General features: G+C 39.9%; 1 protein-coding gene across 1 annotated transcript; it reads right to left on the bottom strand.

The window, feature by feature from the left end:
• Window positions 1–6,205: 6,205 nt before the first annotated feature.
• LOC134653313 (uncharacterized) lies at window positions 6,206–19,573 on the bottom strand. Its single transcript, XM_063508639.1, has 2 exons — window positions 19,429–19,573; window positions 6,206–7,319 (listed from the first exon to the last, which is right to left on the bottom strand). Exons 1-2 carry the CDS (start codon window positions 19,435–19,437, stop codon window positions 6,432–6,434), a joined length of 897 nt encoding a protein of 298 aa, XP_063364709.1. The 5' UTR covers window positions 19,438–19,573; the 3' UTR covers window positions 6,206–6,431.
• Between the last annotated feature and the right edge of the window lie 3,206 nt (window positions 19,574–22,779).

Below are 22,779 nucleotides of genomic sequence, written 5' to 3'. Positions count from 1 at the left end.
GAATATTTGTTTAAATAGTCTTTTCGTGGAAGGACTTGAAGTTAATAAAAATAAAATATAAGTGCGCATTTGAGCATAATTTGGTAATAAACTTGGTAGATGGAGGGTAGAGGTACTTGGTATTAAGTAACCGACGGAATTCTTCACTTCTAGCTAATCTTTAATCTTTATAACGTGAGCTTCAGGGGAATAATTAGCAATTTAACAGTATTTCTAAGTAAGTTAATGTAACATAGTTCTAAGCTTAATATATTTAATAAATGTTTAAATACCCTGCAAAGTGAAAACAAATGTACCCCTTCTTAACGCATGAAACATACTTCTGCCTTCTTGTATTCTTCTTCATAGGTTCTGCCGGCCTATAACCAAAGATGACAATCGTTTGCGCTATGACAACAAAACGCTATCTGCCTCTCTGTCGAACTTATATGGAAAAGTGTTCGAAAGACAAAGCGTTTCGTTGTCGTAGCGCAAACGATTGTCATCTTGGCTAGGCACCCTGGTCTTAAAACAATGACCGACGGAGATGCATCAGCTGTCAAACTATTTCACCAAATTATAGGTTGTGATATTTCGTGGTGGAGTGTACCTAGTACCTACACGCCATGGAATGCCCATTGTTTCAATAGACAGGTTGAAAGTGTGAGACGGTAGCTATTAGGCACATTTCATTCATGCGTATCATTATACGGGGCACTTTTATAACCAGTATAGTAGAATAGTGGATTTTGAAAATGTCGAACCACGTCAAGTTTTCATACCAAGTGCTACGTCAGGTAGGTATAGGTATAATAGGTAGGTATACGGCGCTCCTATGGGATAAGGTCACTGCCTGCCAAGTCAGTGCAACCTTAGCGTAATTGATTCGTCCATAATGTACCTACTTATTTGATCATTTGTGACAAAAATAAATCGATGACTATTTATAGAGTGACTGGAATCTCACTGGAATCAATTAAGCCCCATTAAAATCTTAAGTACTTATGTAGGTACAAAAATGTTGGAAATTGCATTATTATGTGTTTATTTAGAAACTTCTTCCAACATTATATTATTACAGACTAGGTACTTATCAAAGAATATAATACGTACCTACTTATATAAAATAAGTAGATTAAGTAGGTACCTACTCAATATTAGTCAATATTTTAAGAATCAATAATATTTTAGAAGTATCTGTATTATAATTATGTATATGTAGGTACATATACATAATTATAATACAGATACTTCTAAAATATTATTGATTCTTAAAATATTGACTAATATTGAGTAGGTACCTACTTACCAGCCCTACCCCTTCCCTACCCTTCCCCTTACCCCCTTCCCCCCTTCAATACCAATCGCATAATTAATTTACAACAAAGTTAAATTGTTAGCCTATAATACCTATTACTTACCTTTCTAATAATCTGCTGTTATTTAATTTAAACAGAGATTAGAAAGAAAAACGGTATTGTCCATTATACGGCACGCTTAATGCCGACTGAGACTGATATAACAATCGTTCAGGCATTGCCAATTAATTACAATTATTGTTTAACACCACAATACCGCTTTATTAAATCCTTGAATAACAATAATTAAGACAATGGCCGATTACGACATGCCTCCGGGTAACAGAGTGGTTATTTATAACCACTTTATAACTTACAAAGGGAAAAATAATCTTACACAGATTGACCTAGTCGCATCCTATAAGCAAAGTTGCCTGAGTTGATTAAGATTGTTACGATGGGTACTAGACTAGCCAATAATTATTGCTAATTTTACTTTCGTTATCATCAACTTGGCATTCTTGTCAGTGACAATATACGGTCGCGCCATATTACGTACCTACTTCAAGTACCTACTTGGCTATGGAACCGCGATTTTTTTCAGAGCAGACATACTGCCTGAAATAAAAGCTTTTTATTTATTTTTTATTATTTTTATTATTTATCGACTTCACTTCCACCGTAGACGTGATGCGCGCGGGCGAATGCTGAGGAGACTAACAGCCATATTCGAATTTCTATATCTAATATTTGACGTATCTTAAGACGAAACAGGAGCTGAGATTTAAATATTTTAGGTAAATATAAGTACCCGTCTCGCTAACGGAAGCGGCTCCTAAAACTAGTGCGATAAGGACAAGGCGAAAAACCCTGCGTAAAAATCTCAAAAATCGAGGTTTCGAACTCTACTGTTTCCTCCTCAAAACTTAACCAATCGTAACCAAATTTGGAAATCTAAATGATTATGATATTATCTGTGTTGGACCGTTTTACTTTTTTGGCTAATTAATATCAGTTTTGAATACCACGCCTCTCATTGCGGCATAGTCAATTAGGCCATTTTTGAAGGGCTCTAGCGACTTAAAAATCAAAAAAAGCAAAACGGTCCGACACAGATATTGACAATATTAATCTGTGTTGAAAAAATTACTGCTGTAGCTTCAAAACCCACGGAGGAAACAGTTGAGTACGTTTGTATGGAGAAATAACCACTCCTGTTGCCTCTCTAAGGTAAACGTACTGGTGCTCGACGCGGTCCCAGTACATGTCATCTTGAAACTTAAGTCATTGTCAATAAAGGTGACAGTAGGGTGTCATCTATTGGGCATTAGCACGTCGAGCACTATTAGTACGTTTACCTTATAAGGCGGAGCCGGCATTCGTTGGTGGTTTAGATAGTCTAAAACTTAGACGGTAATCCTACCACTGGTTAGTCCGTCATCCCTCCTGGTTGACCCGGACCGCATTTCCTCTAAAAAAAACTTCCATGATTGTTGTTTACTATACTTACACATTCATCTTGCTGAGTGCGGCTGAGGGTTAAAAACACAATTAATTATAAATTATATTTACATATGCTATACAATAACATGACGAGCGTCAGATCACCTTGCGAATATTACAATCGAGGTTAAGGGTCGGGAACAATGACTGCAGTCATGACGACATCAGTCACATTGCACGTTGATTTTGAGGGCATAAAGAATATGAGAACAGAGTTATTAACAGGCTATAAGCCCTGTGGAAATATTATGTCAGAGTGGCCTAATTCAACATCATCTTCCTCGTGTTTTGTTAACAAACAATTATGTTAATACATTCAGTGCCGAAAACCCGACTATCGGGTATTTTATGATTTATTTCCCAACAACTACTTAACCCTTCAACTGGCAGAGATTGCCAAACCACATAAAGAGACGGAAACGGAAACCATACAGCATGGATGGCGGCCAAAGGGTCTCCTCACTTGACAGCCAAGGTTTCGTTGTTTTAGTAGGTATCAATGACGAATTAGTACCTTAATGATCCATATATGTACCTACCTAGGTAACTGTTTTGTACATAGGTATCATGAAACTTAATACATCAAGATTTTTTTGTGAATAATTGAGGATAATTTTCCTTACAAACAGGGATCAATAGGTAAGCGTTATGAAACGGAAATTACAGAATTTGAACGAGCAAGGACGATGCAACGGAATAAAACAGTCAGTGCTTTTCACAATGTATTTATTTCAAAAACTTAAATATTTATAAATTAACAATTTAACTACTATGCACAATATAAATAAGTAGTTCATTTCATTTGTAAACGGTCGGAACGGTATTTTACAAAACTGTATATAATATAATGTAAAGTTAACAATATTAAGGCAATTTATTATCACATTTTTGCGGAACATTAAGTAAGTATCCATTATGGACCAACATGTAGTAATATTCAAAAGATATTTTAATAGTATAATTGGATAGAACAGACACAAGTGCAACACTACGTTGTACCGAAAAAATGACGATTTTAGCCTCGTAATATGAATTTTCTGTCTAGGAAAAAGTCGGGAAAATTTCCAAAGTAACGTACAGTGTATAGATGAAACACTCCCGTTATCATCCACAGTTTTCCTACCGGATGACAAAATAAAAGACCTTTAGTAGATGCAGATGTAGTGCATAATTGTTTTCCATCGTATTTCCTCGGAAGCGTTCAACGTCAGTACTTTTCGTACCGAGACTGACTGAAATAGCAAGCCACGTTCGTAAGTTTCCGTGAAAATACGACGGATGATAATTATACACTAAACCTGTATTCATAAAGTGCTAAGTTAAAAGTTTTCAGCAACGTTATATTTTCAGAATTACGGTTACGGTAGCGCTGAGGACAAAAACTAGACGGACTATATAAATTCTATCACCAATTTTTCCGGCTCGACGTCGTGTTGCACAAAACAGGCATGTACTTAATAGAAGTTATATACCCTTTGTATTCTCAGTTATTTTACCCATAGAAAAACATTCAGGTGGCTTTTATAAACAGCTGTCGCAATATTTCGACGAGCATTTTGTATATTACAATAAATATTTCAACAAGATCCTATGCTGGCACCATCGGCCTTATTGCAACAATTAATACTATCAATCTCAATTATTATTATTTTGCTCTAATAACTAATAAAATTAAATTAATTTGACTAATTTATTATTATGCTAAAATAGTCCAGCAGGATACATTTACAGTCCATCTAATATAACTTTGCACCGATTTGGACAGAACAAAATGAGGGAGTTATATTTTTATAGAAATTTAACATTATTTATGTCATTTCCACACTTTGTTATTGCAAATTCCATGCAGAGTTAGCTTGTTCCGACTCTAACACTTTGAGGAATGACATAGAATAGACAAACCGCAATTGTACTACTATAATTGAGGGTGTCTTTTCTGAGAGACAGTCAAATACCAAGCTGAAAAAATACATTCGTCTTTTTCTTACGCACGATACTTTTGCTGTAAGAAAGAGAACAGTCAATATTTATTCAAGCACACTAAGCGTATTTGTATTTATAAACTCTAAATAGACAATTATGGTAGTACGATGTAGTATGACCATTCTAAAGTTCATCAATAAAGAGTTATTATGAATAACAGACAATTTTAAATATATTCTCGTCAACAGATAGCGAGTAACTTGAGAATGCCTTTAAAACAATTTTGCCAGTCATTCGGGAAAATGCCATATCACGTAGTTTCGAATATTACCAACGAATAATCACAAAAACTACCCCTAATTACAGTCCCACTTATAAAAAATACTGTATAAAATGCAAAACACAGAACCCAATATATTATAATCTTTTGCAAGCTTTCATTCAATTACATAAACACGTGTTATGACACTGTCCCATTCCGCACACACCGCATTTTATGGCTATATCTAAGGCTAGTGACATGGTTGTTTTGCCTATGCACTAGAATATAAAAATACGCAACAACATTGCATAAGAAATGAAAAAGAAACATCAAGAAAATATAGTCAAGGTCGATGCCTTTACCTTCATAACATAACGCACCAATTAATCATAATAATTAATTAGTAACTGCCTCAAATTAACATTATTGTTTGAACTGCTTCCTTAAATAAAGTTAAAAGTTAGAATGGAATGTAAAAAATGCATTAGATTAGGATATTATATAAAATTGAAAGAAATAAAGAGCAATTTCTGTGCACTAGAACTAGATGTAAATAAGGCACGCTATTTGACACTACTGACTTTCAAAGGCACTCGTTAAAGTGAAGAGTTAAGTACATTAATACTAGAAATCGAAAGGGATACTAGTGACCCAATTGACGGGCCAAGTGAACGCTCATTAGAGTTATAAATGATCGTGAAATATGATCACGAATGGAGATGCTCGGCTCATCAAAACATTCGAAGGCCAGCTTCGGCCAAACACTCATCCATCAATCTCCTACTGTGTGGAAATAGAAAGTTCCCTAATCTCTCGACAGATGAATATATAACGATTATTGGCGTAGTTAACGCAATGACCACACGTACAGAGCCGCGGTGACACGCGGGAAACAGAAAACAATCCACGTCATGCTGAATAGCGTTATTAATCGCTTTATTGTGGCACTGGGAGCGAATTCCCGGCTAATCATCGGTTTTTATGATCATAAGTTTTCTCACAGCGCCAAGAAAGCCAGCACAATGGCGCCGGCGGCGTATCCCGCGGACTGGGAAAGCGACGCAAAACACCCAGGTTTTTCAGTATTTAGCTACCAAACAATAGGAAGAAACTTTACTCACACTTCGAGGAGTTCGGATCATGTATCGGCCGCTTTCCAACAGCGCATGCACGAGATAATTGCTGTTACGGATAACCATCATTTGCATTGTTCGCGATCGGGAGAAAATTAATTGCGCGCCGCGACTGATCGATGAAAGAAATCGATCAGCTGAAGTCTGCGGGACAAAAACCGCTGTAATTTCTTCACCAGGCGTTCACTCACACTCACGACCTGCTCATTAGACTGTCCGCTGTACCGTATCGTGTTTCGCACTACATAAAGTTACCAAAACCCACACACATTTCAGCGCCGCGTCCGAGCGACGATCACATTGGACTTATCATACGATATCTCGTGACACCAGTTAGGCCGCACCAGTTTCGTGTTTCTGCTGTATGATGGACTCCCACTGCGCGATGAGTCTTGTAGAACTTGGCGCGAGGAATTCCTGGCCCGGACTGAGTTCACACAGCTCAGCCAAGGATTTTGCCGGCTTCAAACTTCCTATAGACTCATGTCCAGAGCTGTTCCTTGGCGACGGTGACCGTAGCTCATCATTTAAAGCCTCATACAGCTCCCCTATGGATTTAGTCGCCTTTAATTTCCCCGGCATCGGGATCTCTTCGTCCTCCGACTCGGAGCTGGTCTCATTATCACTCAACTCTAAATCAAAAGGCCTCTGCTTCTTCCTCATCCGTTTCAGCTCGTGTTCTCTATCCTTCATCTCTTGAAGCTCTTTCTGGATTTTCTCCTCAACAGGTACGTAGCCTTTTCGCACGGGTTTGCCTTCGGGCGTGCGTGTGATGATAGGCGTTGTAGGGCTGATAGAGGCCACTACAGGGGAAGGTGTGAAGATTAGAGGTGGAGCAAACGCGGCAGGCGATGTAGGCGTCATAGGTGAGTTTGTAGGGAGTTTCCCTTTGTTGGCTATGAACCTTTGCATGATGCCTTTGGTTCCATTCTGAGGTGTGAAGCGTCTGGTGTAGCCATTTGTGTTGAGCAAGGTCGGTGGTGTGGGGGGTGACGGGGCAATAGGCCCGAGGAGTTGTGACGTGGATACAGCACGGTTCAACGTACGAGGCGGTTTCTCCGCGTCACCATTCATGTGACCATTCTGATGGTTCATCTCAATCGTCGACTCCGACATCATTCTGTTCACCCTGAAGTGCCCTTCCTTGAATTCTCTCTCTCTTTCTGTGACCTCTATTATCTCCCTCTGGATCCTGGAGAGCGGATCCTCTTTCAGCAGCGACTGGAAAAAACGAGAACGCAAAATTAGTGAAGGTATAGCTTCTGTGTAACCTAAATAGTTTCGCTACTTTCATCAGATATATACCTTATTTATGTGCATGCTTGATTTTTAGGGTTCCGTAGCCAAATGGCAAAAAACGGAACCCTTATAGATTCGTCATGTCTGTCTGTCTGTCTGTCCGTCTGTCCGTCTGTCCGTCTGTCCGTCTGTCTGTCCGTCCGTATGTCACAGCCACTTTTCTCCGAAACTATAAGAACTATACTGTTGAAACTTGGTAAGTAGATGTATTCTGTGAACCGCATTAAGATTTTCACACAAAAATAGAAAAAAAACAATAAATTTTTGGGGTTCCCCATACTTCGAACTGAAACTCAAAATTTTTTTTTTCATCAAACCCATACGTGTGGGGTATCTATGGATAGGTCTTCAAAAATGATATTGAGGTTTATAATATCATTTTTTTCTAAACTGAATAGTTTGCGCGAGAGACACTTCCAAAGTGGTAAAATGTGTGTCCCCCCCCCTGTAACTTCTAAAATAAGAGAATGATAAAACTAAAAAAAATATATGATGTACATTACCATGTAAACTTCCACCGAAAATTGGTTTGAACGAGATCTAGTAAGTAGTTTTTTTTTTATACGTTATAAATCGCCCAAAATACGGAACCCTTCATGGGCGAGTCCGACTCGCACTTGGCCGCTTTTTTAATTACAAAGTACAAGTACAAGACCGATGCTTTAATTGCTGTTAGTAATTTGTTAACAAAAGAAAACAGAACGATATAAATAATAGCCGGTCTCAGTCCGCTATGGCGTCTAGGTAGCATGACCTTAAAAGATACGTGTTATCGATCGAGAAAACGAGTTATTGATACAATTCAGCTCAAGCTAATCGTGTTGCCTAGTTCGGTGGAACCAGATACTAGTAAATAAAGGTGCGTATAGATCTAGCGAATACGACGCATGTTGTTTTCCATGGCGCGCTTTATGCGAGGCTTGCGTGAGTTGTGCAAATAAGGCGTGTATTAGGAAGCAAATACTCAAATGCACACGCAGCGCATTCGCTAGGGAATCTTAAGAATATCTCTTATTATTAGTGTAAAATTAGTCACATTAGCGAGGTTTCAGCTCCATATATTTTGTAGGGGCTTAGGCCTCCGCGACCATAAAACCATTTATTTGAAATCACTAAAGTAACTCACTAGGTGACGTTAGATTGTTAGAAAAAAAATTGTGGCAAATCATTGTCAAATGGCGCATGGCGGCGCCATCTAGAACAACGATATGGTGAAAAAAATTACTTGCTTTTTAGTTTATTAATTTATTTTTAGGACCAGCGGAGTCTGAGAGAACTCTAGAAGTCTATTCGTGTGCAATTAAACAAGAAATATATCTAGGAACGTGACTAAACGCTAGTGTGTCCGTCATGTCGATACGTTATCAGGCGATTACTAAAATTGCTGTTTAATATCGTAATACGATGCGGACGATAAAACGTTTCCGTTTCTAAATTGATTTTAGAGATATTTGTTTTTTCCAGAATCACTTCTTTGATCGAGGCTTGTATTGTTTACCCAGAGTATATTCAAGAAACTCGGAGTTCGAATAGAGTTTTTGTCAATCACTATTGCGTCACAGAGGGGTTATCTAATCTATCTAATCTATCTAATACTTACCTTTAAACGAGCAATTCTTGTTTATTTATTTATTTATATATATATGTCGGGGACGGATGGTCCCGATGGCGGTGGGCGCGTGGGGGTAGTACCTAGATATATTACTTCACAGCCAAAATAGTAGGTATGCTACCAACGCATGAAATAAACATTCGGACTCATTAACCATACTAGTGCCTACTATTTTTTCAGTACTAAATCATCAAAATAACAACGATCTTACGATGGAATCGGATTCGATAAAAATAAAAAGATCACATGAAATCGTTCAAATCTTTATTTAAGTCAAACTACACCGGCTCCAACCCTACACCTCTGACCCGAGAAGATTTAACCCGGCAACAAACTCGGCGGGACACATCTTTTCAAAACAACACATAGTTTCTTTATTTTACAAAAGTAAGCTTCTAATGGCACATAAGAAATCAAAATAACACTTGGAATAAAACACTTAGCTAAACGGTTAAACAACGTGAGAATCTATAAGCTTTCAGAATAATCCTTCAGGTGTAAGCCTTCAGGAACGTAGCGAATTAGGCACGAGCTTGGCTAACGTCCGATCTCTAGCGCGGTCCGATCAAGAAGAAGGCAGCCAGTTCCAGCGGCGGAGCCAACCGCTCCCGCCTCCAATTCAAGTTGGTAAACCTGCCTGACCAGTCTACCAACATAACGACAAAAATGCCTGCCCGTGCCTACGTTCACTCAAGATAGGTACACATCTTGACGTTCCAAAGCCTTCTACCTGTCATTTTAGTTCAACAATACGCCAAACATTGCTAATCGATTTTATACAGGCGTCTAACTATGAACTGTAATGCTGCAATACGTCTTTCTGGTGTCTCGCTCCGACACGGCCGTCCTGCGTTACACACGTCCTCGTGTGTGGGTGTATGCATTTGATACTGAAACAAAATATACAGCACAGTATCTCATCGCTCGGTCATTCCTGACCAACAATTTGGGTCTCACTCAAATTACTATTAAAATCAAACTTTGTTTTCAATCAAACCAGAAAAAATAATTGTTCTAGATTACTTTAACAATCCTCAATTCTCTAGTCAAAAATAGTCCATCGAGCAACGACTAAATAAAAATACTCGTCGGTAATCATCGCCGCTATCTAACGGATACACTCCAATAATCATCGCCTCCATCTGGCGGATACTCTCAAATTTATGTGAAACCAGAACAATCCCAAACAGCAAAAACACAAATCACAACAGCTCTAATTCATTGCTCGACAGTATCACTACTATTGTCATCAGTATCAATTTACGGGGAAGTAATCTGGCATTAAAAAAAAAATTGGTCATATGTGATCAAAATTTTTGTAAGACATCTTAAAATAAATAACATTCTGAATTGATAGTTCCAATTTTACTCATATGAACACAGTACATAAACGGGAATTCATTTTTAACAAAACAACACCAGTCCTTCGGTGCATTGCCAGTCCTTCGGCAGAAACCAGACCCTCGTCAGAAGTAACCATCTCAGCCGCGTAAGTGCTACTCCTCGCAAAGAGCATTCTGCACATAAAAAGCAGACCACGTGCACCTCTTACATGCTCCGGCACTTCTGATGCGGTCACTAAACAATACCCAGTCCATCGGGCATACTTTCAGTCCATCGAAAGCAAAACAGTATTGCCCAGTCCATCGGGCGTGCCTTCAGTCCATCGAAAGCATGACAGTATTGCCCAGTCCATCGGGCGCGCCTTCAGTCTATCGAAAGCAAAACAGTAGTGCCCAGTCCATCGGGCGTAATTTCAGTCCTACGAAAGTACAAGCTTTCAGTCCGTCGAAAGCAAAACAATCTTAACAGTGTATTCCAAAAAAAGAAAATAAAAACAGGTCTTTAAATCATGTTACTCAGAACCATTGGTACTATCAGCGTCAACTGATCAACTGAAACTGAACTTTACTGATCAAAATCACTAAAGATAGCTTTCTTCTTTAGCTTTAACAACAGAAACTCGCTCAAGACTTCTATGCAGAAGTAAAACATCTCAAAATAATCCCAACGAAATGGGAACTGCTCACCAGCTTAATAAAGTATGATGCACGCGACCAAGTCAAAGGTGGTGGTGGTGAGGTCCAACCCAAGCACGGAGGCTGATCCTTTCCGCTTGCCGTTGCCGTTGCTGCGGCAGATTGCGAGAGACACGATGTGGTTCAACATAGCTGGCTGTTACTGAAATCATCATTTGCACGGTATCAGGTTTATCATGTATGCAGGCTAAACTCAAAAGGTTTATGAAATGCAAGGTAACAGACACAAAAAAAACATGTTTCCAATGTATACGGGACTTCAAAAATCTCAGAATAAAATTTAAACTTCAATGAGTGCGTTTTCTTTCATTCTATGAACAAACAAACATGTGTTCCAAAAATAAGTAACACGGTAAAATGGGCCAATACGAAAAGTGACAGCTTATTAGTTACGTTCGACTGTTATGCTTCGCCATTACACTCAAAATAAAATTCATTAATAAACAATTAGAACGAAACCTGTCCTTTTATTTCCAAATCTCCAGCACAGAAGATACTGCACAGCCGCCTCTGTATCACGGGCGCAATGGCGTCCGCAAGCTCGCTCGGCTCCGGCTGCAGGACACTGTAACATTAATTTTCATATGCGTAGCTCATGTTTCCATAGTATACACGATTTGTGATCTATCACGGCATTACGAGCAATAATTTGTCGCAATTTTATTAATTACTAAACATTACAGGGTAAAGATTACATAATGCTTGCATTGGCAAATCAGCAGGATCAATTTCTAACGGTGCATTGTATTTTTATGAAAAAAAAAATATTTTTTGAGGGTAGATGCACAAGTGAGCGATGAAATAATATCACGTCGCGACAGCCAATATTTGATTTTAATTAACAATATGGATTTCACTTCAAAATAACTTAAGATCACTTAGATTTCAACGGATTTTAAAAATTAATTGTATTTTCAAATCAATAATTGAGGGTAGATTCACAAGTGAGCGATGAAATAATATCACGTCGCGACAGCCAATATTTGATTTTAATTAACAATATGGATTTCACATCAAAATAACTCGAGATCGCCTCGATCTCAATGGATTACAAAAATTAATTGTAAAGAAACGCGGCGATACCAGAGATGACGTCACGTAACGACCGCTATGCTCGACTGCCTCAATCATAATTCACAATTTCACAATAATTCTCACCAAATAACAATGAATTACACTCACCATTCAATCAAGGTTAGACACGTGAGCTTACCATTACAAAGTGTCCAGATTATGGAATGTAGGTCACCAGAAATACACCACGCTCCCAGGTGGCTGTGTAAGCAATATATGAAACTCCGCATCTATCCCACTTGCTGATGTCGGGGACGGATGGTCCCGATGGCGGTGGGCGCGTGGGGGTAGTACCTAGATATATTACTTCACAGCCAAAATAGTAGGTATGCTACCAACGCATGAAATAAACATTCGGACTCATTAACCATACTAGTGCCTACTATTTTTTCAGTACTAAATCATCAAAATAACAACGATCTTACGATGGAATCGGATTCGATAAAAATAAAAAGATCACATGAAATCGTTCAAATCTTTATTTAAGTCAAACTACACCGGCTCCAACCCTACACCTCTGACCCGAGAAGATTTAACCCGGCAACAAACTCGGCGGGACACATCTTTTCAAAACAACACATAGTTTCTTTATTTTACAAAAGTAAGCTTCTAATGGCACATAAGAAATCAAAATAACACTTGGAATAAAACACTTAGCTAAACGGTTAAACAACGTGAGAATCTATAAGCTTTCAGAATAATCCTTCAGGTGTAAGCCTTCAGGAACGTAGCGAATTAGGCACGAGCTTGGCTAACGTCCGATCTCTAGCGCGGTCCGATCAAGAAGAAGGCAGCCAGTTCCAGCGGCGGAGCCAACCGCTCCCGCCTCCAATTCAAGTTGGTAAACCTGCCTGACCAGTCTACCAACATAACGACAAAAATGCCTGCCCGTGCCTACGTTCACTCAAGATAGGTACACATCTTGACGTTCCAAAGCCTTCTACCTGTCATTTTAGTTCAACAATACGCCAAACATTGCTAATCGATTTTATACAGGCGTCTAACTATGAACTGTAATGCTGCAATACGTCTTTCTGGTGTCTCGCTCCGACATATATATATTTCGGGGATCTCGGAAATGGCTCTAACGATTTCGATGAAATTTGCTATACGGGGGTTTTCGGGGGCGAAAAATCGATCTAGCTAGGTCTTATCTCTGGGAAAACGCGCATTTTCGAGTTTTTATATGTTTTCCGAGCGAAGCTCGGTCACCCAGATATTTATAAAATAAAAGTGCGTCTACTCAGCTTTGTATGAACCAAGAAATACTAGTGTTAAACGGTATCCCCTGAGGCAAAAGTGCAATAGGTACTCACTTCACTAACTTCGCCAACTAATAAGAGGCAAATCGCGACTTTGTTATGGTTTATCGATAACTTCTCACATCACTAGATTATCTATCTATATAGACTATTGCCCATCACTTTTCTGTCTCTCTACGTATTTAGAAACTTGACCCCGCCCCTAAAATTAGTGCGATAGGGACAACTGCAGCTTAGGCGAAAAATCCCGCGTAAAATCTTAAGAACGAGGTTTCGTGCTCGACTGTTTCCTCGTCTAAAACTTAACCAATCGTAACCAAATTTAGAAATAAGAATGATTATGAAATTATTTGTGTCGGACTGTTTTGCTTTTTTGGCTAACTTTTGAATACCACGCCTCTCATTGCGGCAAAATAAATTAGGCCATTTTGGCCATGTTTGAAGGGCTCTAGCGCCTTAAAAAACAAAAATATCAAAAAAAAAAGCAAAACAGTCCGACACAGATATTGACAATAATAATCTGTGTTGAAAAAATCATTGCTCTAGCTTCTAAAACCACGGAGGAAACAGTCGAGTACGTTTGTACGGAGAAATGACCCGTCCTGTTGGCCCTTAAGGGCCCCCCCACATCTAGCGTCTCCCGAACGTCGACGCCTCACCAACGCCCGCGCGGCGTCGACGCCGCGCTCCCGCAGCGCCGACGCGACGCTGCGGCGCCTTTCGAACGTCGACGTCGCAGTGACGTCCGCGCGGCGTCGGCGCCGCGTTAGCGGCGCGCTTCCTCGACGTCAGTGGCGGCTGTCGAGCGTCGGAGCGTCTGACTGGACGTTGGTCGCCGCTGGCGTCGCGGAGGCTATGCGCGGGCGTGGCGTCGGCGCCGCGCGGCCGTTGTTGTGGCGTTGACGTTCGAGAGGCGCCGCAGCGTCGCGTCGCCGCTGTGGGAGCCCGGCGTCGACGCCGCGCGGGCGTTGGTGAGGCGTCGACGTTCGGGAGACGCTAGATGTGGGGTGGCCCTAAAGTGACAGGGGGGCCGATTCAGATTTCACAACGTGCTACGGTATTGATCTTATTTTGATACGACCTTGAACATAACTCAAATGAAGTGAAACTCGTGAGATGTACGCCAATCATCAAGCAAGACGATTGTCGAGGTCTTATCAAAACCATATCTAGTAGTTAAATCTGAAGCGAGGAAATATAATCTCCAATTTGATTTTCTGTTCGCAGAGTTATCACGGCTTAATAATAACATCAAGGAAAACTTCAATATTGAGTACAACATTAAACGAAAACGGCTATCAAACTGAGGTCGGTTACGGTGCCTCATCGAAAAAAGTGTTGTTGATTTAACCGATCAGGTTCGAACGTCAATGTTCACTTGTCAAGTTTTCTCTAAACTCGATCTGACTCCAAGAGATGTTTTTACAAGTTTTTACTTGCATTTTATGTACCTATATTGTATGCAATGTATGTAACTATAATTATGTATGTTTGTACGGGCCAAATCTTGCAAGTTAAATTTGACCCACTTCCCGGTTTCCGATGAAGATGAACTCCAAGAGATGTTTTTACAAGTTTTTACTTGCATTTTATGTACCTATATTGTAAGCAATATATGTAACGGCTATATGTATGTTTGTACGGGTCAAATCTTGCAAGTTAAATTTGACCCACTTCCCGGTTGCCGATGAAGCTGAAAATTTGCATACGTGTGTAAGTCAGGTGTCATTGCAATATTATGTGCCATGGAGCCGATCTGATGATGGAGACAGCAGGTGGCCATAGGAACTCTGTGGTAAGACAACAGACCTTATCTCTCTGTAATAAGGATTACCCAACCAACACCTGTGTTTGATATAATGGAGCGTGTGTTCCTCTATATTTAGCGTTTATTTACGTAATTAGAGTCCGAACGGGGCGAAATGAAACGCGCCAGGAAGTAAGGAATTGGGGCAACTTTCACTGATGTATGCGCATACGTCGGTGTAGCAAGGGACGGTTATCTTATCTCGTGTGTGTGTGTGACACACAGGACAGTGAAAGTAAAGCTTCAGATTGGAATTTTGGAGCTTAACATTTTGTGTAAGGATTTATTAACCGGACATATTTAATTTAATTTAATAAATATGTATCGCAGCCTTTTTGCGAATGCATCGATACAGAATGGCTGCATAATTCGCCGTGTGCGACCTCCCTAAGGTCCTTGGTTACATTTAAGGTACATATTGATAGGAACTGGTTATGCGTCATTACTTAATAAGTTTTGCTCCAATTCCACATATATATGAGACAGATATGGCCAGAACGCCTGCCATATATGTAAATTATAGCCATAAAGTAAAATAAGTAATATCATCCATATTTATATGAGACTTGCATAATGAGATCGCTATTTACTATTTAGTCGGTCAACAGCTGCAATTTTACATTAAATGTTCCAGTATACAGGTAGTTTGTTGGTGGATTTATTGGGGAATTAATATTTTATGAAGTCGTTTATTGGATGAAAGGCCTCAGAGGGTCTCTATTGTTTCCCAAATAGTTTTAAGCCATAATGTATTGTTTGTCCGAATTTTCGTTATTCATAATTCATTAGGTTCAGAAACGCGTCACTTTTCAGGATTGCCATAAAACAAACCTAACCTAACCTATCTATGGGATAACCTAACGAAAATCCTGAAATGTTAACGGTTTCAGTTTTATGACTAATGATAATATGACAAACAATACATTATGACTTAAAACTTTATGGGAAACAACGGGACCCCGGCCCCAGTATATTACAACTGTGTAAATTATAAGTATCGATTTTACTGGCGAAAACTAGCATACCGGACCTCTAGAACTGTGTCGAATGCATAAATATTAGATCGCAGTCACTTCGATGTTACCAGGCTAAAAGCGGTGCCGTTTCCCCCACCAGAACCTTATAATTCTCATACATTTGCCGTCGCAAAATTACAAATTTTCCGCAAATCGGACTTAGCTGATTACAAGTTAATATCTGGGAGACCGAGCAAAGCTCAGAAAACATATAAAAACTCAAAAATGCACGTTTTCCCAGGGATAAGACCTAGCTAAATCAATTTTTCGCCCCCAAAAACCCCCATATAGCAAATTTCATCGAAATCGTTAGAGCCGTTTCCGAGATCCCCGAAATATATAGGTAGGTATACATATAAATAAATAAATAAATAGATATACAAGAATTGCTCGTTTAAAGGTATTAGATAGATAGATTTATTAATAACATCGCTTGATGTTTCGTAGGTATTTAACTAGTTGACACTTGTGTTAACGAAACGTAATTAAAAATGTAGGTATCAGGATGACAGATATTATCCTACGAAAAGTCACATGATTTCATGCGTTACCCATTGCAGTCATGCGTTTCAGAAAGACACAAAATATACATGAAATCACACTAATTTTGGCCTTCATAAGTTTGAGGTTGACGTGCTGATGTATAACGTTAGTAATGTCACGATCTGATACAATTATTCGGCCAGTTATACAAAGAGCACACGTTTGTATGTTATTTTACGCCCGATAATCGCACGTGAATGGCGTTCCCAAGGTTTTTGCCCGGCGCATGTCGCGCGCGCGCCCATGCATGGCGCGCTTTAATTGATTTAGCATACTCCTAGTTAGTTAGTTGGCTAGTTTGAGATTATTGCTATATTAATGCATGTGTGAAAGGTTATGACTTGGCCTTAATGGTTATGCTAATCCTAGAAGGGTAATTTCATAGTGCAATATTTAAAACTTTCGCGTTTTGAACTCATATTAATATTATTAACTCACATTTATAGACGGGTCTATCGCGATTTTATTTTATTACCTTTATTTAACGTTTCGACATAGGTTTCACTGGTCGCGGCTAACTGATGTCCCAGCAAAATGTCAAACAGAGATAAATTGTGCAACTACCCGACGAAGTGTATGAAAAAATAAAATAAAACAAACGTCTATAAAATGTGAGTTCACAGTAAATAATTTTACGCGAGTAGTACGCGATACACGGCCGTCGTGAACGCTGCTCGGTCTGTTAGTGCTTGAGAAAGGAGACCTATTAGGTTCTCCGAAACATGTCGCGCGAGTGACTTAAAACAAGTGAGTCAAAACCGTAAAATTATTCAATGTTAGTATGTCTCACAACAGTTTAATTTAAATTCGATCATTTCACAGTGGCTTGACGTAGGTTGGCGTTATGACCTTTCGACCGTTACGTTTCGTTGCACGCAAGCCCTTTGGCTGGAGCAGGCAGGACACAATGCCTCCTATCCCATTACTAAAGTGGACGCGATATGCTTTTAACGAACCGGAGCACTGACCTCTGGGCATCCGGGATCTTAAAGGGCTACCGTAGACATGGACTTGAGAGGGCCTACCGCCAACGTCGAAAAACGTATCGCTCTCATCACCTTCCTCGCGTTTTCCCGGCTTTTTGCCACGGCTCATGGGAGCCTGGGGTCCACTTGGCAACTAATCCCAGGAATTGGCGTGGACACTAGTTTTTACGAATGCGCCTGCCATCTGACCTTCCAACCCAGAGGGTAAACGAGGCCCTTATTGGGTTTATTTTTCCTTCACGGAAAAGCGACTGGTAAATATCAAAGGATATTTCGTACATAAGTTCCGAAAAACTCATTGGTACGAGCCGGGGTTTGAAACCGCGACCTCCGGATTTCAAGTCGCACGCTCTTACCGCTAGGCTATTACCAGCGCTTTGAAAAACTAATCTCTCTGTCGCTCAAATATGCAAGAGCGTTAAAGAGTCATAATTTTTTTCGATATTAGTGCCCGCTGATCTGAAATTCTTGTCCACGGTTCTGAATCAGCAATATTAAGGCCTTCATCACAGTGGCGAGAGAAGAGAGTGCCCTCGGCCATGCATGGAGGCCTATCTCGCCACTGGCTACTGTACTCGGTACGTGTGATCAAGACATAAAAGACTATGGCAAGTTTAGTAGGCACGGCAATGGAAACCTGTAGAACTGACAGACTTCCTAGGCCATAGACAGTTGATTAGTATAGAGAACCATAGACGTAAAGTCTGTGCGGAAAGAAAAGAGTCGTGGAATGTATGGGGTCCAATACATTCCACGACTCTTCTCTTTCCGAACAGACTCTACAAATCAGAATTTGAACCTTCGAAAGCGATAGATCGTTGTTTGTACCTCCAAATCTTAGGTATCGCTTATTGGTTTGTTTGTGGTTTGTTTTGACGAAAACCTAGAGCTGGACGGAAAATAGCGCAATGATCTTTAAGGTCTGCCGCAGACACATTTGAAATTCTTGAATGTCTATGGTACACAAATTATTTGTAGATACCTACCTGAATGTTTTCCTAGTACAGCTGCACTATGAGGGCGTCTGTTTATCTAGGTGCTCTTATATAAAAATGCGTTGTCAGGTAGTTTATATGGTTTAACCCCGAGTCACTGTCGAGTCACAGAACTCACAGATTAAATCTCGCTTCACGACTCTGAACCAGTTTCTTATTGGAATCCAGAATGAAATGAAACAAAGTTCCTTGTTACTTGTAATTTAATAGGTATTGCTTAATCAAGCGAAACAATACCCACTCATAAACGAGTCCACGATTAGGTACCTACTTATAACAATCGATATTAACGGTAATTCTCAGAATGATAAGACAATAGATTCAATAAATAAAATTGAACAATCGCCTGATAAAGTGTTATCGGATATCAACGATTTCGATTCGACAGGGTTTACGCCTGGTATAATGGTAAATTACCCTCGTTTAAAAACTAGGCTAAAACCAAAACATCGATTTGTGTGGAATTCGCACTTTTTTAAACTTTTTTTTCTTAGCGGCCAGTGCGTAAGTAATGCGTATGGCCACGAAAATCTTCCCGAGCTTTATAAATCACTGTCACCGAGCATTCACAAAAGCTTTCTACACGGCACACATTTCCAAACTTGCTATTCTGTTGCTAATTAAACGTAACGCGAGCGCTGACCCGTAGTTTTATAGTTTTAAGATTACAATCGAGATGTTAGACAACGGTACTTACTTCACCCATAGTGAACGAGAGTAGTGATCCGATCCGGGCACAGTTTAACAGTAACACATGGAACGGACGCGGGACATGGTAACGCTCGCGACGCGTGTGCGGCGGCCGGCGGTCGGCGGGCTAACGTCCTCGCGAGTGCCGCGTATCGCCTCGCCGGTGTGCTAGGCCAGGAGACCAGCGGGGGCGTGAGCGGAGCGGAGGCGGGAGCGATTTGGTGGTGCAGAATCTGGTCTCTTCATATTTTGAAGTTATGTATTAGCTGGTTTACGTATTCTTGCTGTATCTGGATATTCTTCTGTTCTAAAAAAATAGCCTCCTCAAAACGTGCGTAGAAAACAAAATTAATAGGTAAGTACTTACCGAAATCGGTCTAATTAAACATTCACTCTGGACGGAAATTAGTATTTCAATGTCGATTCAGAAATTATGTCTCTGAAAAATAAAAATAAAGATCATTGCCTTTGAGTTTGAAGGTAGGTAGGTGCTCTTAACTGAATTTACCTTATATCATTGACCTTGTATGATAAAATACTTGTACACTATAGGTACATAAGGCCGTATTTTTTTTTGTCGCGAAATTCTAATTTATAAATTACAAAAATAGGAATGTTTACAACACTAAAACTATAAACATCGTCTTCCGCACCCGCGCTTCTCCTGGCCACGCGTAGCCGCGAGAGTGAGAGGGCCCGATAACGTTACCTGTAGAAAAGAGAAAGGGGCATAACAGCATAACACCTCACAACACCTGCTTTACCGACGCGCTGTTTTACCGACAGCGGTTCCCGCCATTTTAGAATTCGAAGGATTTACGCTCCAGTGGTAAGGGTCGTTTCCCTCTTGGACTAAACAGGATGGTCGGAATTGGAAGGTTTTCGAAGTTAAATCGGGTCAGCTGGTTTAATTAAATTTGGTGCGACGGGAAACCTTGCAAGTGTGTTGGGTGGCTTCACCCGCATGTTCTATTTGGTAACAGAAAATCAGTTTTGATTTTTCTCTTTGTATTAATTAGTAAGGTGCATTGGGGTAACTTCGAAAACAGAAAATTTTCAAAATCACAAATATATTATGTACCTATGTAGATATTTGTCGTACTTTCTGTCGTAGCAACAGTAAGCAAGAATGCTTTGATAAGCGTTTCAGTACGTAAGCATTGCAAAGGTATACTTAGAGGATTTCTGGTTTAGTATTTAGATACCTTTTTGTGGTATTCAAAATTATCCTGTTCGAATTTATATACCCCAATATTAATATAAAAATAAAACTTAATTTAACTTAATAATAATATGGCGAGCTGTTGGGGAGTAACGACCCCACGGACCCGAGTGCTCCAGAGAGTCGGTCAGGGTCTCCGTCTCCGGCGTGTCTTCGTCGGTCGGAGTAGACCCCAAGGGGACCCGCAGGACTCTCGGCTCTGGCTTGCCTTAATTGGCTGTCCAGAGAGGAGTCGAGAGCTATATATATGCTCCAGGGGTGGAAGTGTAACTTCGGAGTAACTTCGGCTAACGCCGCGAGTAACTCGCCGCGAGTAACTTCGGAGAAAGCGCAGCACACCTCTCGACACCCCTGAGCCGCTCACACCGGTGTTGTCCCTGGTCGTCTTTACGACGACAGTTTCAGGGGCCCATCTAGTCAGCGGCAAGTCACCACACCTGCCTCGATAACGTGTGGTAGCATTGTTATGGCAGGTGTCCGGACCCTTTTACAACAGCCCAAACTTAAGCTCCAGCCAAACTTCATACATAGCCCTGAACTCTTTCCATTAATAACAATACACAATAGCCCCAATGCCTGCTGAGAGTGCTGAGACCGGTTCACGGGTATCTATTTATGTACCCGTGAATGGGTTCCAGCAGGCGTTCTACATGACATCAAACTTGTCTTAAAGGGCCTCTGCGCTGTTGGCTTCGGCCCCACGCACTCCTCCCAAAGGTCCGGGACCCCATGGTCCCGAGATATGGTAAGACATACAAATAATAATAATCCTTTATTATTTCAGACAGTAAAGTAAATTTAATTTTTTCTACAGTTCTTGCATATTTTATTCCTGTCTGTGTGCCACTTATTGGCAAAAGGCCTCCTCCAACCTTATTTAACTTAGGTTGCAGTAATTTTAGCTAAGTGCTGCCAGATGGTTTTTATACATTTAATTTTAAGTCTTAATACAAACGGTATAAAGTCTATAATTAAAATGCGCCGCCTTTGGAAATCCCATCAAAAACATTACATGTAAAAAGGTGCAAGACTCGCAACGCTACTACTACAAAAAAGTTTTGAGATGTAATGTGAAACCAAGTCGGTTATTTTAATCAGTGCCAGGGGGTGTTAAAAGCGTATCAATAAGATATCTTTAATTTGTAAAACGTATAATGACTTGGCCATCGCACGGCTGCATAATGACATAAGGATCATCGTCAACTATTAAAAATAATTCTAATTGAACACAACGCTAGCGCTAATTGCAGTTTGAGCATTACACATATTTACGAGTACGGTACGAGTAAAGCATTGGTTTCACATTACATCTCAAAACTTTTTTGTAGTAGTAGTGTTGCGAGACTTGCACCTTTTTACATGTAGGTAATGTTTTTGACGGGATCTCATCTCATTTTGTAGGCAGTCCTTCTTTTCAGGGTCTCATACCCATACTATGTATACCTAATGTTATGGACCAAGTGATAAATCGGGCATTTTTCATAGTGCCCGGGCATTATTATACATAATGCCCTTATAAATCACTTGGTCCATAACATATACACATATCATAACTAAACACATCTTCATTCATACTCACATCGTACATCGTAGTGTACCTTTACCTACTATTTTTAGGAACAGAGACAGTAACTTTGTAATAGCATATATTTATATGGGATTACAAACTTACTTATGCAGTTCTTAGATCTTTAAAACGTGACTGATATTGCAATATTTTTAGGTTTTCTATGGCTTGATAAGCTGAAAACGACTTATGTTTAAAATTTGAAGCTTGTGGGTATGCTAGAAGTACCTTAGAATTATGATGATCGTAGGTGAGTGTGTCGGTGTCGAAACTAAGGAACTTTGACGTACAATAATTCTTAAACTACAAGTTCAGATTTAATGTTTTTGAAAATATATCTTAAGCATGTTAAGCCCTATATGTCACTAAAAATTCAGGGTTCTAGCTTCAGCCTGCACAAAATTACAGGACGACGAAAATGGCCTGAATCGCTTCGAGAAAAGGTACGGCCGTGCCTCTTTGTTTTGCTCGACTTGGCGGGGGCACTGCCGTGCCCCCAGATTTCTGATATTATTAGATAAGTATAAAAAGCATCTATCAATCACAATCTAGATAACCAAGGTATTTAA

This window comes from Cydia amplana, chromosome 13 (genome assembly GCF_948474715.1).
Source record: "Cydia amplana chromosome 13, ilCydAmpl1.1, whole genome shotgun sequence".
NCBI lineage: Eukaryota > Metazoa > Arthropoda > Insecta > Lepidoptera > Tortricidae > Cydia > Cydia amplana.
The sequence above is the reverse complement of the archived record's forward strand: the minus strand, read 5'-3'. Positions and strand labels throughout refer to the sequence as shown.